General features: G+C 41.9%; 1 protein-coding gene across 1 annotated transcript in view; it reads left to right on the top strand.

Moving 5' to 3' along the window:
• Nbea (neurobeachin) overlaps nt 1-16,126 on the top strand; it is a 513,393-nt gene that overhangs the window by 470,428 nt on the left and 26,839 nt on the right. The window contains exon 48 of the mRNA XM_028763470.1: nt 3,408-3,575. Within this exon, the coding sequence (XP_028619303.1) occupies nt 3,408-3,575 (168 nt within the window). The remainder of the gene's footprint in view (nt 1-3,407; nt 3,576-16,126) is intronic.

Below are 16,126 nucleotides of genomic sequence, written 5' to 3'. Positions count from 1 at the left end.
GGGAGGGAGGGAGGGAGAGAGAGGGAGGGAGAGAGAGAAGGAGAGAGAAGAAAAGGAGGGCGTGGGAAGGGAACAAAGAAAGGGAACACAGATGGACAGGACTGGCCTTTTTCTAGACAGAGGATCATATTATCTAATAACGGCAGGTCTGAATATCACCACAAATACATACTTGCACACAAAACTCACAGCACACATTTCTGAGGACAGGACTGCTCATTGCTACATAAAATAAGAGTGGATCTGGTCCACTGTGAAGGAAAGTAGACTCTAGATGAACTGAAACCTTGTATGTGAGGAGTCAGCCATCCAGTGACTGTGACTGGCAGAGATACTGAAAGCTACCTCAAACAGCAGAACTCCTCCCTCCGTGCGTAAGCACTGCTGAATGAACTGGTGGTCTCTAAATGCAAAGTGGATGAAGACACACTTAACAGACAATATCTGTAAGAGGATGCATCTGCAGGGATTAAACCAGCAAGGAATCGCTTCTGAAAGTCTGCAAATCACAAACATAAAGACAGAAACTGCCATGCAAATGTGAGCAGGGGCTGGAGAGGGGGCGAAGATGCTTAAAGGCACTTGCTGCTCTTGCAGAGGACAGAGATTCAGTTCTCAGCACCCACGTGAAGCTGCACACAAACACTTTAATCCAGTTCTAAGAAGTGGGATAAGAAGTCCATGGGCATCAGAGGTCTACAAACTAAAACAACTAGTTATCTTTTTGTATCTGTCATAATAGTCAGAATTAGAAACCCAGGTAACACACCAAGGTGGTGGGGGCATATAGAGGCACAACAAACAGCGAGAAGTGGGGACTGGACAGTCATTCTGAAGAGCAGCAGGCACTGACTGGGAGGAGGAAACAGACAACATGAGTGTGAGGTGAGGCATGGTCCTTCTCCCGAGGAAATGTAACCAACATCCAAGAGCCCTGGGGAAATACACACAGCCCGTGCTCCAGGGGATGCCCGTGCCCCAGGGGATGCCCATGCCCCAGGGGATGCCCTGCCCCAGGGGATGCCTGTGCAGTGTGTGGAGGAGCACAGGCTCCCATAGGCAGATCTTAGAACCATACAAGGGATAAAATGAGTTTCTAGGCCATGGTTTGAGAGCCAATCCACAGAACAGAGGATGCTTCATCAGAACAGAAGGAACATTAGCTGTTTCATGCTTGTTGCGTGTGGTGGAAGAGGAAGTGAAAGAAGGTAACTGAGATGAATAAACACACTTGAAACTCAAAGTCCTGGAAAGCTATCGTTCTCTGTGTCCCCCACGATTGCATTAGCCATATTGTTCAATAATAGCTTTATCCTAGCAGAATAATAGTAAACTTGTAAATCTTTCAGTGACAGCTCTAAGAGACACGGTTTAAAAAAAAAAAACCTTCCTTTAAGGATTAATTCCACAGCTATTCTATGTTCCTGGGAGAAGATCGGAATGTGGCCACTCAATAGTCACTCTGCATAATGGTCAACTCTTGTATCCTTCCACCCATTGGACTAGCACTGAAATGATCACTTAACAGCTATACCAACTTTAAAAATTTACTAAATCACACAAACTATAACATATAACCTGCAAAGAGTTAATCAATCATTTTATTTTTGTCTCATTTCTCATATTCTAGTCTGAATAATTATTTTAATATCAGTAAAATGGAGCATAAAATTTCTGTTTGATTTTAGTAAGTAAATGTCGTGTTTTCACAAAATCTTAGTTTTTGTGTTTCTGGATGAGAATCATACAGAGTAATTGTTATAAATGGCATTCTAAGAAGAAAAAAAAGTGAAGGACCGAATCAGGAAAGGGATGCAGGGAATGACGGGTGGGAAACGTGGGAAGGCACTGCTGTGAGCGCAGTTTTGAGAGGATTCCTTTGAAGGTTATTGTTTGTTAATTGAAAGGATTCCAAAGTGGGTTAACACCTTAGTAACTGGGACAAGCAACCAGAGAGTGAGTGGGTTCACATGTTAACTTCAGCTGTGCTTATGATATATAACTGTACACAGAGAATTTCTGAAGCTGGACATAGAACCTCCTTTGCATAGGGTTGACATCCTGCCTGCCTTGACTATATCAGAAGTGAAGGGAGTGGGTGGGTTACTCCCAAGCAGCAAAGTGCCCACTATGGTTTTCATCCAGGGATGAAGTGAGCTCCAGCCTATCTGTCTGACTGTCCCCAGGAAGCTTCTACTGGATGATTATCCTCCTCTCCTCCTCCTCCTCCTCCTCCTCCTCCTCCTCCTCCTCCTCCTCCTCCTCCTCCTTGTCCTCCTGCTCCTTCTCCTTCTCTTCCTCCTCCTCTTCCTCCTCCTCCTCCTCCTCTTCCTCCTCCTCCCCTTCCTCTTCTTCCTCTTCCTCCTCTATCACAACCACCACCACCAATAGCACCACTTTCTCCTTTAAAGAAAATCACATTCTTCTAACTCACAAATAAACCATCACATAGCTGGTTTAAGAAAGTCACTCACACACTTACCCAACTTGCCCATTTCCAAACTCAGTACGTATCAGTGAACTAAATACAGAGGGCCTTCATCTCCCCCAACTCCTCACAGAAGCCTATGTTCTTTGACTCAGATTTACTTCCCTACCACAAACACTACTGAAGAGCAAACCTCCCCAGTTCCTGGTACTTCCCAAAGTCTGTATCAGCTGAGCTGATTCCAGGCGTGAAGAAGGCATTTCTTCCTAGTCATCTTAGAAGCAAGCTAGATGACTTCCTTCAGGAAGACAAACCCATATCAAAGTTTGCTATAACACTTTAAACAAATGTTTAACATTTAGAAATGAAGTTATTATAAAATGGTATTTACAAGTTGTTGCAAGTTATTTTTCTTTTGAGCATGAGTGTATTTTTGTAAGAAATGTATTTAATATGAACATATTGTGTTTATAATGGAGCCAAGAGAATGGAAAGGCATTTTTGTGAAGAGACTTTTATTTAGCCCTGTGTCTTTGTTTTGTTTTGTTTTAATTCTTTTTATTATAGGATATTTTATTTATATTTCAGATGTTATATCCTTACCCCATCCCCCCTGCCCAGGAGCCTCCTATCACATCCCCCCTTCTCCTGCTTCTATGAGGATGTGCCCCCATCCACCCCCTACTCCCACCTCCCAACCCTGGAATTCTCCCACACTCGGCATCCAGCCTTCACAGGACCAAGGATCCCACCTATGCCTGACAGGGCCATCCTCCCCTACATATACAGCTGGAGCCATGTAGTCCTGTGTCTTATTAAAGGTAGTCTTTTGCCACTTCTGGGGACTGGAGATCTTATACATAAAATCAAATACAATGTAAAGGCATAATGTCTTCATTTATACTGAATGTTTCACAGTGAGAAAGTAATTTGAAACCTTGCTAAATGTGTGGTCTTATTATTCCTTCATTCATTTCAGGCCCTGGAAAGTGAATTTGTTTCTTGCCAACTCCATCAATGGATTGACCTTATATTTGGCTACAAACAGCGAGGGCCAGAGGCAGTCCGTGCTCTCAATGTTTTCCACTACTTGACCTACGAAGGCTCGGTGAACCTGGACAGCATCACAGATCCTGTGCTCCGGGAGGTAGGTGTCCTGAGCTGATCCCAGAGTGTCTAACATCTCTCAAACACACATCTGACTCCCCATCTTTTTCTGTGTAAGTCTCCTTTCATCCTGACTCTTTACTACACATAGATTTCATGTTTTGACAAATATAAAAAAATGGAGACATATCAAACACAATGCGACCAATATGTTGAATTTTTTTTAATACTGACATTTTAATGCAGAACTGTAATTTTACTTGAGCTTGTCATTAAAATGCATTACATGTTAATGGGTGAGGCTTAGGCGAATATTTAACTATGAGGAATTCACTAAAATAATCAGCAGCATAAGTTTTAAAAACAGAACAGCTTTGCAGATTTCTAGAAGGAACATTCAAAGAGATACACCAATGTAATAGATGCTATGGTAGTGCTTAATTCCTCTGCTTTCTCAGCCTGAACTGTCTATAGCTAACAGTTGGGAATTACAAGTATTTTAAGTGGAAAAGTCATATTAAATAGCATTTAAATAGCTTCCCGGGCATACAATGACTTCAGCTAGGTAGGCAGGATAATGATGCAGCAGCTGCTAGGTAAGTGTTGCTCCAAGGAAACTGTACCCCTGCCCTCCATCCTACCCACAAGCTGCCATCTGCTGTGTGCAAAACAAAGCATGGGGACTACATCTCCAGGCACTGGAAAGCTTGTTCAGTTTTCATTTCAGAGGTAGAAAATATGCAGATTTGAAAATGAAGCGCTCTTAAAAAAATCTCGTATCCGTTTCTTACATGTCCCATAAAATAAAGACTCCATTTGCATGGCTCCAAGCAGAGAAGGAAGGGAAGAGCGAGCATGTGATCGTTTCTCATTGGTCACTTAGAACACTTGGAGAACACATCTCTACGTGTTATTAGAGGCACCAGTGCACAGTAGCTTACACACAAGGGGATGGGAGCAGACAGGGAGCTAGTGGTCCAGGGAGAACCCAGGTATTGTAAAATCATTTGGGGAAGTGAGAAATATCCTCCAGAGATCACTACACTTGCCTAATTTAGTGCCCTCAGTTGTATATAAAATTTAATCAGCTTATTTGATATAAGGAAATTTTTATACCCCTTTGCTTAACAGGGACCCATTTTATAAATTCTTTACAAATAAAATTATTCATCTCTTTCAACCAACCACTGTTGGTTTTTTTTTTTTTTTTTTTTTGAGATTAAGATTAAAGTCTCACTCTGTAGTCCTGAATGACCCAGACCTTTCTATGTAGACCATTCTGGCTTGGAACTCATAGAAATCCATCTGCCCCTGCCTCCTGATCCTTGGATCAAGGGTGTTCACTCTCTTGCCCAGCCATAATGAATACCTTTATAATCAGAAAATGGAAAACTGGAGTAGCTCATTCTTACATTCCAAGTCCAATTGGACTTAATTCATAAATTTCATGGACTCCTTTGGTCCTGGGTATTTTGTTGTATCTTTTTCCTCTATAACAAAGTTCTGTATGTAAAAGGGAAATTACAGGCTGATTGTTTTGGACAAAAATACAAATTTGAGTATATTGAAATGAGGAAAACCATGGAGTAGCATTTAGATTGATAAGGAAATAGCAGATTTTCCTTATTTAAATGTGAGCTGAAAAGGAGACAAATGAGCCAGAGGAAAAGACACCAGAATTAGAATTGAGATGTTTCTCCTGTGATTAGAGTGTACGTCTGAACCTCACTAACAGTGTCTGCTTCTTTAGCCGTCAAACCATTATTCTAGATAGTGGCAAAGCCAATTAATTTTTTGTAGGCTTTACTCATCAAACTGTAGGAATCGTAGCACAGAGCGTGGACTTTTCACTGACTTACTGGATGGGAGTGGGTCCAGCTTCACGTTCACTTATTATGTAGATGTTCTGAACAGAACCTGTTACATTATGGATCTTTATGTGACTCCAAGCAATGAAGACTGTCTAATGTTAGGCGGGATGTCTTTGTTCAGGACTCTGCTCCTTTGAGCATCATTCAGAGTAAACACTCACTAGCTGCTGAAGCTCTGCCATCCTCAAAATCAAGGAAGGATATGCATCTTCTCATCCCCAACCCCTTGCCCAGTGTGTGACCTGTCACCTCTTAGAGCTGTGAGGAAGCACACTCTGGCAACACACCCCTCCCTCCAGCTGGCCCAGCCCCTGACACAAGTCAGCAGAGCTGCTGGCACTGGTGTTGAAGATCTCTGTCAACTCAAGATTTCTGAGGAAGCTGCTTCACCTTCTTGAGGGCAACAGGAGACCATTACTGTAGTGCAGATTAAGGGCTGTTAAGGAAATTAGTTCATTTTCCTCTCCTATTTCTCACCATCATTCCCTCTCATGCATTTCTGTTAATTTCAGTGAATACGTTAGAACGAAACATACCCTCACAAAGTCTTTTGCAGCTTTAAGAGCAGTGCTCTCCAAAGGCTAAGAACCACAAGCCAGCTCAAGACAGCCAGAGTGCTGAATCTCACTCACAATCTCAGTTGCTCTGGGAAGGGAGAAATAGCATATCACCCCAACACGGGCACTCAGCCTTCACAGTCACAAGGCAGAGCTCTGTAGATAGTGCAACTAAGCTTGGGTGGTTTAAGGTTCATACCCCTCCCTGCACATTATCACCATGAAAGACCCTGGGGAGATACAATACCAGGTTTCAAAGCATTCCTCTTGGAACCCTGAAGAGAATTGCTTTCAGCCTGAAAAACTGAACAGACTCCTACAAAAAAGAAAGAAGAAGATGAAGAAGAAAAAAGCTCAAAAATTAGCCCATTCATGGTGTCTTCACTCATTTTACTTATAATGATTATCTTGGTATTTTTCATGTAAAGATCATTAATAGGTAAAACTAAGGGAAAGCTAGATTTTGTTGTTTTGTAATGCCGATTTTCCTGATTAAGATAATTTTATTAAAAAAAAATGCTAAGTACTACCTTAAAAGACTAACATGTTCCCTTCGTTTAGAAATTCTATTATCTGCCTAGAGTTTTGAGCTTTGAAGTTAGTACTAAAATTTGTGAACTAGCTTAAGGTTATTGACTCATTCTTCCATGACAGGTGAAGTCATGAAGCAGCACTAACCACAGCAATTATGGCATTAAAATGTCAAGAAATTAGAGGTCAGAATAACAGATAATTTTCTTCTCTGTGTCAGATTAAAAATTGGCATTCTTTGACAGTTTAGGATCTCTGGCTGAGAAAATGATGACAGCTTAACTCATTTCATACTTGTAAAGCAGTAATTGATAGTAAACTTTATCTTGACAGCTTCTGGGCAGGAACATGACAGCGCAGTTCTGGTACAAAGCTCCTTAATATGTAAACACTAGGTCTGCTGGAGAGCAGAGATTTATTTAAACTGTCTTAAGGCTTGTCTTACATCATTATCTTCTGGGCTCTTGGGCAGTGGTTTTGAAGCATGACAATGAATAGGTTTTCGTCTCCTTCTTCCATATTAACAAAAATCATTTTCTTCATATTTGTACCTACCAAGTGGCCTGCATAGGCAGAGGGTTCTGGCTAGAAGCCACTGGGTGCTGAAGCTCTATTTCTCCCTGCTCCTCAAGTGTGATCGGAGTCCAGCAGAGTGCCGGCACCTGGGAGCTTGTTAGAACTTCTGGCTAGGAACATAAGCTTCCTTTACATGACTGGGGAGAGCATTCCTGAGCCCATGGATTTGTTAAGAGATCTTAGATGTTTTATGTGCCTCTGTGTGTGTGTGTGTGTGTGTGTGTGTGTGTGTGTGTGTGTTAAGTAGGTCTATGTTTGTGCATAGGTACCACAGTGTGGCTGTGGAGGTCAGAGGAGAGCTTATGGTAGTCAGTTTTCTCCTTCTACCATATGAGTTCCAGGACTGAACTCAGATTGTCAGGCTTAGAGGCAGGTGCCTTTACCCACTGAGCCATCTCACCAGCCCCCAAATATAAAGTTGGAGAAGGTTTGTTCTACATTTGTTCTCTATGCTAGAGCTACTTGAGAAGAAGTTCTGCTTTTCTATACATGTAGAGAATAGTATAATGGGGTAGCGATCACCATATTGCCATTTTATATAATCACATCTGCGCCTCCTGCCCTGGATCCTCCACTGTTTCAAACCTACATTCCATTCCCATACAGTCATCTCAGCAACAGCCACTGTGTTTTCCCTAGCATATGAATATTAGGAATATCAAGAATAACACTGTATGTTTTGTTCTAAGTTAATATTGTCCTTAACTATTATTTGTAGTTATAAGTTTTTTGATGTCAATAATTTAGTTTTGTTAAAATATTTGAATTTATGTTTCTGCATTGTTCTTATATGCATCACATGCCTGCAGTGCCCACGGAGGCCAGCAGAGGGCATAAGATACCCCTGAACCTGGAGTTATAGACAGTTGTGAGCCTCCCTGTAGGTGCTAGAAAACAAACCCAGGTCCTCTGCTAAGCTGCCAGTGCTCTTAACTGCTGAGCATCTCTCCAGCCACACTCAATGTCATTACATTCAAGAAGTAAGTCAGCCTTGGTACTGCACTGGTGAGAAGTCACTCCTGTGCAACAAGAGGAAGTGCAGTCAGTACTGCCTAACAGCAGCTCGTGCCAGACAAATGCTAAGAGTGCTGAGTTCTGAGCTGACATAAAACTTGTCATCATACCTTTTCCAAACCTCACCAAAAAGAAAAATTATTCAAATTATCACCCCGTGACAACAAGAGGTAGACACATAAGCCTGCTGAGTAGTGCTGTGTGGCTGGCACCTAGAACATATGGGCATGCAATGTTTATATATTTACAGATATGCTCATCAATTCTGCATTTTAAAAATATTCAATACAGCCAGGGCTACACAGAGAAACCCTGTCTCGAAAAACCAAACCAAAAAAAAAAAAAATATTCAATACATTTTTATATTTACCAACAATCACAAAAATTCGCCATTTTCCATCTAGCTGTCTTTACTTAGGCAGGCTCTGCTTTGATCTCTCCTTTGATCTGCCACGGGTAACAGAGCTGCTCTCTGTGCGCACTGAGGAGAGCGTGCCCACAGGAGGTAGGCTACACCACTTCAATATCACTTCATTTTCTTGCTGAAATGTTCCTTGCTACTACAGAGCACTAACATGATAGGGCTGTCAAGAACCAGCAAGACAGATGTGTCTGTATCCAAAACAGCTGCTGCTGACTTTCCTGGAGAGATGAGCTTGTAAAGTTCTTAAGGGAAAAAAAATCAACTCACTTTTCATTTCCTGCTGATATAAATGAAAGACAGTGGAACACTGGTGGCCCTAACTCCTCTGCTCACCTTCCTGTGCACCTATCAGCCCTTTCCTCCCTGCACTCCCTGTGTCTTCCTTTGATATAATCAGGGGTATCAACAAGTGATGTTGCTTTGATCCTCTAGGGTGTTTGTTGGTTCAGTCTCCTGTTTGTGATCCATAAGTGAGCTACCTCGGTGGCCTGGAGCACATAGCATTTGCTCACAGAGCCATGGCGCCTCATCATCTTCATACTGGTTGATTAGGGTTGCTCTCCTAAGTAGTTTTTCAGGGAGATGATTATAATAAATGAGGAAGAAGCTCAATATCTAGTAATGATCTCCTAAACCACCTTAATATTCTTCTTTACTATGTTGAAATATTTAACAAGTTCAAAATCCAAATTAAACACAAAGAACTTGCCTACATTTTAATTAGTGAAGGGCAAGTAAATATTAGGTGTTCTTCAGAGTTAGGGTTAGAGGAAGAAAATATCTACAGCACTGAGGTTTACGTGGCAGATTTAATTAATAAACTTTGAGTGTAGACATTACTATCAAAGAAATTAATGGCACACGTTGACTTGTGCTTAGCTAACTTGTAATTCGGGTTCCTCTTTTCTTGTTCTATCTTTATGGTATACTTACCTAGTCGTATTTTTTTATCTTCCCCACAAAAAACAAAAACAAAAAAAAACAAAACACGGTACAGCCAATCAACCTCAGATATGTCAGTTAGATCTTTCCCCTTCCTGTTATTTTCATTGTGTACTATGAAATGCTAATTACTGATTTTCAGAAATTATCAGCAAGTACTTTCATAATATCCACATTCAGAACAGTGAAGATGACACCCTGCTGTTTGTAAAGGAAATGTCTGGAAGGCACTTGCTTCCCCATCTCCCATCAGGACAGAGCTTAGTTGTGTTATAGTGTCATCTGCTTCCCTTTGTGAAAATGGATCTCATTCAGTTGTTCAGTTGTATGTTCAGGACTCATTTACAGTCTCAGACATATTGATAATGGCCAGATTTAAAGTAGTTTGAAGTCTCAATGTAGTCTTTCTAAATTATTGTTTTCCACTTACGTAAAAATCAGAGGGCATTTTATTCTGTTGAACTAATGCCATGACATTTTGAATCTGCCCTTGGCTTGATAATGAGCCATGCTTCATCTTGGAATGTTGACATCATAGCCTGGTGAATTTGTGTCACAGTTCTGCACCAAGACAACCCTGGAGCTTGTTACCTTTCTTCAGTAACTTCCTTCTATGGTCAGACACTGAAGTTCAGGAGGCTGCCACCTGCACACCTGTCCCTCTCACTGCTTCTTTCTCTCCTTCCCCAAAGCTGTTCAGCCAGGGCAGGTATGACTGTCTTGTTGGGTTCAGTCCTCTTAGATAAACAAGTGCTGAAGTGAGCAAAAAGCCCCACCCATGAGCGCCTTCTTAGGAGATCAAGAGGAATGCCTCTTCCTGGAGTCAATGAGTACAGGCTGCAGGAGACCCTGTACTCCCAGAGCTCATACCAGGCAGTACCCCCACCACCCCGGAAGATCTTCCACACCCTCAATAAAATGGATCTTGGCTGAGTATACTTTATTCCAGTCTTTCCCACCCCTGTACGTAGCAAACAGGCAGCATCCGTCTGTTACACCTTCATATTAATCCCTCTTGCATCTCTATCTCAGGCTCCTCCATTTCAGCACACATCCTGTCAAAGGGGCACTTACAACCTCCTTCAAAAGAAAACTGCTGCTACATTCAGCCACATGGATGAACCTTGGGGACACTATGCTAAGTGAAATAACTTGGTCACAAAGCAAAGTAAAACAGAACAAACAAAACCCAACAGAAACTCCACCTCCACTCTCACCCTCACATACAAATACTTAGAAAAGAGGTCTGGAGCAGTCACTGTCAGAGAGGAGAAAGCAAACCAGTGCTTGCCTGGGATTAAAGGAGGGGAGGGTGGGCTCTTGTCAGTGGATACAGGCCTATGGAGCTGTGGGCATTAGTTACCCAGTGATGTATTATATGTATTGAAGGCTGCACAACTACATGTAAAATGGCTAAAATAATAAACCAAGTTTATGTGCATCTAAAATTGCCTTAAGAAGTAATAGAGCTGAACAACAGTCCTTGTTACAGAGGAGTGAGATACAGATGATACAGAGGATAGAGAAGAGAAAGGAAAACACTTGGAGGGAGGCTGCCATACCCAGGCCCAGGGTAAGAGGGGAACATGCTAGAAGAAAGATAGCAAGAGATGCGTTGTCCAGCATGAACTGTGATCTGAGGCAGAATCGCCTAGCCTAGCCACTGCTAAACCAACTCTCAGCAAGGAAAGGCACATAGGAAGTCTCTTGTACTAAGCTAGGCTCCCCTCTGTACCCGAGGGGGAGGGTAGACCAAGAGCAAGAACTATACTGATGAGATCTGCAGAGGCCTGTGGATCACAGCCAAAGATGAAAGGTGTCTAATACAGCACCATCCCCTTTGAAATGTTACTTCAAGCTAAAAAATGTATCTTAGACATCCAAGGCAGGTCAGCCACTACCAGCTTCATTAAAACCCTTGCTTTGTTCCTTGGACTCACAAACATGTACACTTCAAGTACAAAATCTGGAAGAACTTCCTAGCAGTAGAACTGGACTCATTATAAAAAAAAAAAAAGGAAATATTCTGGATTCTGGATAAAAGATTTTCTGTCAGAATAGACATCTATTAAGTCACTTATGTTAGCATTTTGTCTAAGCTCTGCCCCACAGTTACCTTGTAACTGCCAGGTGTGGCTGATTCACTATAAAAGGGGCTGCTTGCCCCATCCACGCCCTCTTGCTCTCTTCCCTTTCTGCACCTCGCTCTGGTCCCTCAGGGGGAAAGAATGCCTTAGCATGGGCTGGCAGAGGCAACCCCTTCCCCCATAACTGACTACCCCTCCACAAAACATACTCCTTCTCCCATTATCTTTTATAAACACATCTTATGTAACATCATTACAACTGATCGTTCCAAGGAGGGGGTGACATTCTAGAGTCCTCTCCCACACTTAAAGACCTAAACCAAAAACTAAGACAAGTAACAATAAACTTAAGCTGCTCCCACAAGCCTGGGATAACCCGGCCTTCCAAGACAATAGAAATATATTGTTTTAACTGGAGTCAGAAGATAGGTTGCTTATATATTCAATAATTTTGCCAGACTAGAGGGTTTTTTTTAGTCTTAATGTAGGTGATTATTAAATCAATAATAAAAAAACATTTATAGTTCTGCTTGTGGTTTCTCTGAGGAACTAGGAACAGTTGACAATAAAACAGTGTTTTAATTTTTTATATACTTTAATGTTTAAAAGCAAGAAATGATAGAGTGCATATATTATTTTCTTGATTTATTTTGTTTTTGGTTTTCTATCATTAAAAAGTAATACTTTATATGATCTTGTTTTATCACAACAATAAAGCAGAAGCAAAGCTTATCAGTTAAAATACACTCCACCATTACGTCACCTTTCTTTTTATCACTCCTCAAAGGTGCATTTTTTTCTAATGTTTTATATAATGTAGTCAGAATTACAGGTAGAATGGACAAAGGATACAGGTGTTCGACCTGTATTTCATGAAACAACAGCAGCTCTTAAGTGTTAAAACCACTGTAACAATGAGATTAACACAATACTAGGAAAAATGGTCAAAGTTTTTTCTGTGTTCTCAACTACATTTACTTCTTTTTTAAACCCTTTTGAAAACTGTATAAAGTTGGTGTCCCTAAAGCAGCCACATTAGAATGTCTGTGTCCAACATAGATGATAAATTCCCCCATGGCCACATAGAAGAAACCCCTCTGATTAACCTTCCCTCAGGCTATACACCCTTGTACCTCAAGGTGACACACCTCCAGCAGGCCACATGCAGTTGGGTAGAATTACATATAAATGGCTGGGGGTGTGGCTGGCTACTCAGGTGTTGATCCAATGACCTTTCCCACTCCTCTCCTTCCTTAAGAGAATGTCACTATTCATAGTCCTGGTTCATAATCCCGCTTGATGCTTGCTAGCAGGAATAGCTGTTTTGATGAAGATTGCAGCTTGTTTGATGGAAGAACCAGGTTGACAACAGAGGGGTAGGAGGAAAAAGAGAAAGAAAGGAAGGAAAGGAAGAAGGAAAAACTAGTTTTAAGGATTCTATGGAAGAATATCCATGTTAAATTCACCTATGTTATAAGTAGAACAGAGTTAACCTGTTTTCATCTACTGCACAGCAAGGGTCAGCTACAAGCCTCCTGACTTTTGACTTTCATCTTGTCTGTGAAGCCTTTCCTCTGGACAGGCACAGGTGTAACACATATGTGTAACACACAAACATATGCAGCCTCTGTGTGTCTCTCCTGTTCTGATGAGTTAGTACCAGATTGTTCACAGAGAAGGAACTCTGTTAGAAGGGAGGGGAGGCAGAGAAGAAAGACAGCAGTTAAGCAAGGCACCCACAGGCTATGAGAGGATAGGTGCTGCACTGTAGCTGCCATACAAGGGTCCTCTGCAGGTCTACAGGACATCTCCTTAACTCATGAACTGTGCTGTTTCTTGGGAACTGAGGCAGATTCTCTCTCGTTTGCCTCTAACTGAGCAACAGCCTTGACTAATGAGGAAGACATTTTTAGAGAGATCCTTGAAAACCAGTAAGAAGAAAGGAGGTGGATGGAAGACGTGCCTAACTGTAATGGGATTGATGTGTGCCTAGCGAGACAGGACAACAGAGGAAGTGGCCCTTCTGAGTCCTCTCTAAGGGGAGCTTTATATTACAGCCAAGCAGATAAGACCAGCGGTCATCTGTGTGTGAAATTCAAAAGTCACCTGTGGCCATCTTATTTGTTGCTTAAACTATGCACAGCACACAGCACATTTCTGTGTCCTTCCCTGCCTATCTCTGCAGAATGCCAAGTACTCAAATCTCCTTGAGGTGTTGGACACATCTGCATCATGACAGACTCTCGAGGAAAGAAACAGATGCTAAGCATTTAATGACTGACTATAGAAAAATTGTAGGTTATTAGAAACCGTCGTGAACTTGTACTTCTATCTAAATAGACAGTTCACAGAAGAAAACTGAAGTGGCCTTCCTACTTATAATCAGCTGGTGAGAGAATGAGCTATGGCATGTAGTAGCTACAGTCCATGAATACCCTACAGACCACACAAATCCAAGTGGCTTCTTCATTTATAGCAGTGACTGTTACATTCTAGGTTCATAAACATAAATACACAACACCAGTTTGGCGCATATGTGGGTGTTCTGTCCATGGCAACTGCCCCATATCCGGGTGCACATCCGATGTTAATAGTTGCTTACCACCATATAAGGATGTACATCCAATGACACTGCTGCCTGCCACCATATCAACATGTTCATCCGGCCTACCTCCATCACAAATGTGCGAGATTTTTCTGAGCAACTAGTTCTAAAACCCGAAGCTACTAATAGAAGTTTCTAAGCTGTGCTGAACTGATAATGGAACACAGCCTGACATAGAAATGAGTACTGACTGATAGAGGAATGGATATCACTGACACTGTGTTGATTCACATAAGGCACACAGGTAAAATGTTCTCCTTATCGTTCAGTTACTAGAAATGTCAGAGAAGACATTGATAGTGATAAGCATAAAAATAGTGATTAGCTGGCTGGATGAGATGTGATTTGGGACAGTTAGCTAAGGAGATATAGAAAGTTGTTCATACATGTGTTCACATTACTGTAACCAAAGATCAAGATAAGAAAACAGGTTCCATCCCAAAGTCTTCAGTCTAGATAAGGAGAAAAACTGTCTGTTTACTCTGTCTTTGTCTTCCTTGAGCCTTAAATACAATTTGCATAAGTGTGCTGAAATCTCAAGTTCTAAGCCAGCAAGATGGTGCAGCAGGAAAAGGAGCTAGCCACTGTGCCTGACAAGCTGTTTGATCCCCAGGTCCCACATGGTAGAGAGAGAGAACTATCTCAAGTCATCCTCTGATCTTAGCATGCATATCATTGCAAGTGTGGCCTCCTCATATCTGTACATACACAATAACTAATATAATTTAAAAGTCTAGGATTCCAAGTTAGAGATCACAAACCTGATTCATCAGTGTTGCTAAGAACAAGCCAACCAACTCATGTTCTCATATCACTAACCAAAACATTGTCCACCAAGCACCCTGTGTAAGTGCTACAGCTTTGAGAGTAAAGCTTTCCCCAGTGCAAGTGTTGAAGCTCTAAGGGGAAAGAAATCCTGGCAGTCAGGAGCCAAAGAATACCACAAAGTCACATCACACAGCAAGCTTCATACAAGAGATTTATTGGGGGAAAACACAGAGGGTGGCTGCCTTTGCTTGAGCAAGACGCAGCAAAGACCTGGGAGAGAGTTTATATAGAATTTCTTAGGGGCAGCATTTTCCAGGGTGGAGATTTTAAGGTGGGAATTAGTGGGATTACAGGTCCTGAATTTGGAATGAGCTCAGGGATTGGTGCAATTTCAAGATCGGAGATTGTTGGGTTTTCAAATCCTGAGGTTGGGCTTTAGGGCAGAGCTTGGTCACCTGCATCTGGAGAAGTGGGTGACTTTGGGCTTTTAGACTATTAGAGGGTTCTGTGGGTGGATCTTGGTGGTTGGAGGTTCTCAGGTGGGCCTGGGGCCTGGCCATTCAGATGTCTAGAGAGGCTCACACCCTGTGTTTGAAGTTTGCAGAACCTGAAGGCTTGGTAAGCACCTTTGTCTTTTAAAAGAGGTGCTGCTCCTGTTCCCTGTGTGGGCTGTGCTACTCACAGGGACACTTGCTAGACTTCCTTGACTCCCAGGTGTACAGCTTCTAATAATGGATAACCTCTTTCTCGGTGAAGGAAACTGAGTTGACAGACTCATTTCCTAATATCTTCTAATTCTGGATAGCTTCTTAGTAAAGGATGTGGGGTTGACAGGTTCATTTCCAATGGTTCGTCTTATGCCATCAACCTGACTCATCCTCCTGAATATTCAGATTGCCTAGACTGAAGGCATTCATTCACAAATCCCATCATCTAGAATAATCAGGCAGGGATGAAGCAAGTGAAACATACAGTCTGGGCTTGTCTCCACCACAGTCCTCCCTGCTGTGTGCACTCATGTGCATTTCTGATTTCCTTCTGGGGCTGCAGACTTCCTGAGGGCACTGTGGGTGTTGACTAAGCATTTAGATGTTTGTCAGCATAATTTCTGCAGTGGCACTGAACTCTTGTAAATAATGGGCTCTTGTGTTTTCTCTACCCATGTCCATGTACTTTCCCTTTTCTGGATCAGCTTCCAGCTTGACTGAGATTACCC

This window comes from Grammomys surdaster, unplaced genomic scaffold (genome assembly GCF_004785775.1).
Source record: "Grammomys surdaster isolate TR1022 unplaced genomic scaffold, NIH_TR_1.0 139, whole genome shotgun sequence".
Taxonomy (NCBI): Eukaryota; Metazoa; Chordata; class Mammalia; order Rodentia; family Muridae; genus Grammomys; species Grammomys surdaster.
Note: the sequence above shows the minus strand (reverse complement) of the source record. Positions and strands in the feature narration are given on the sequence as shown.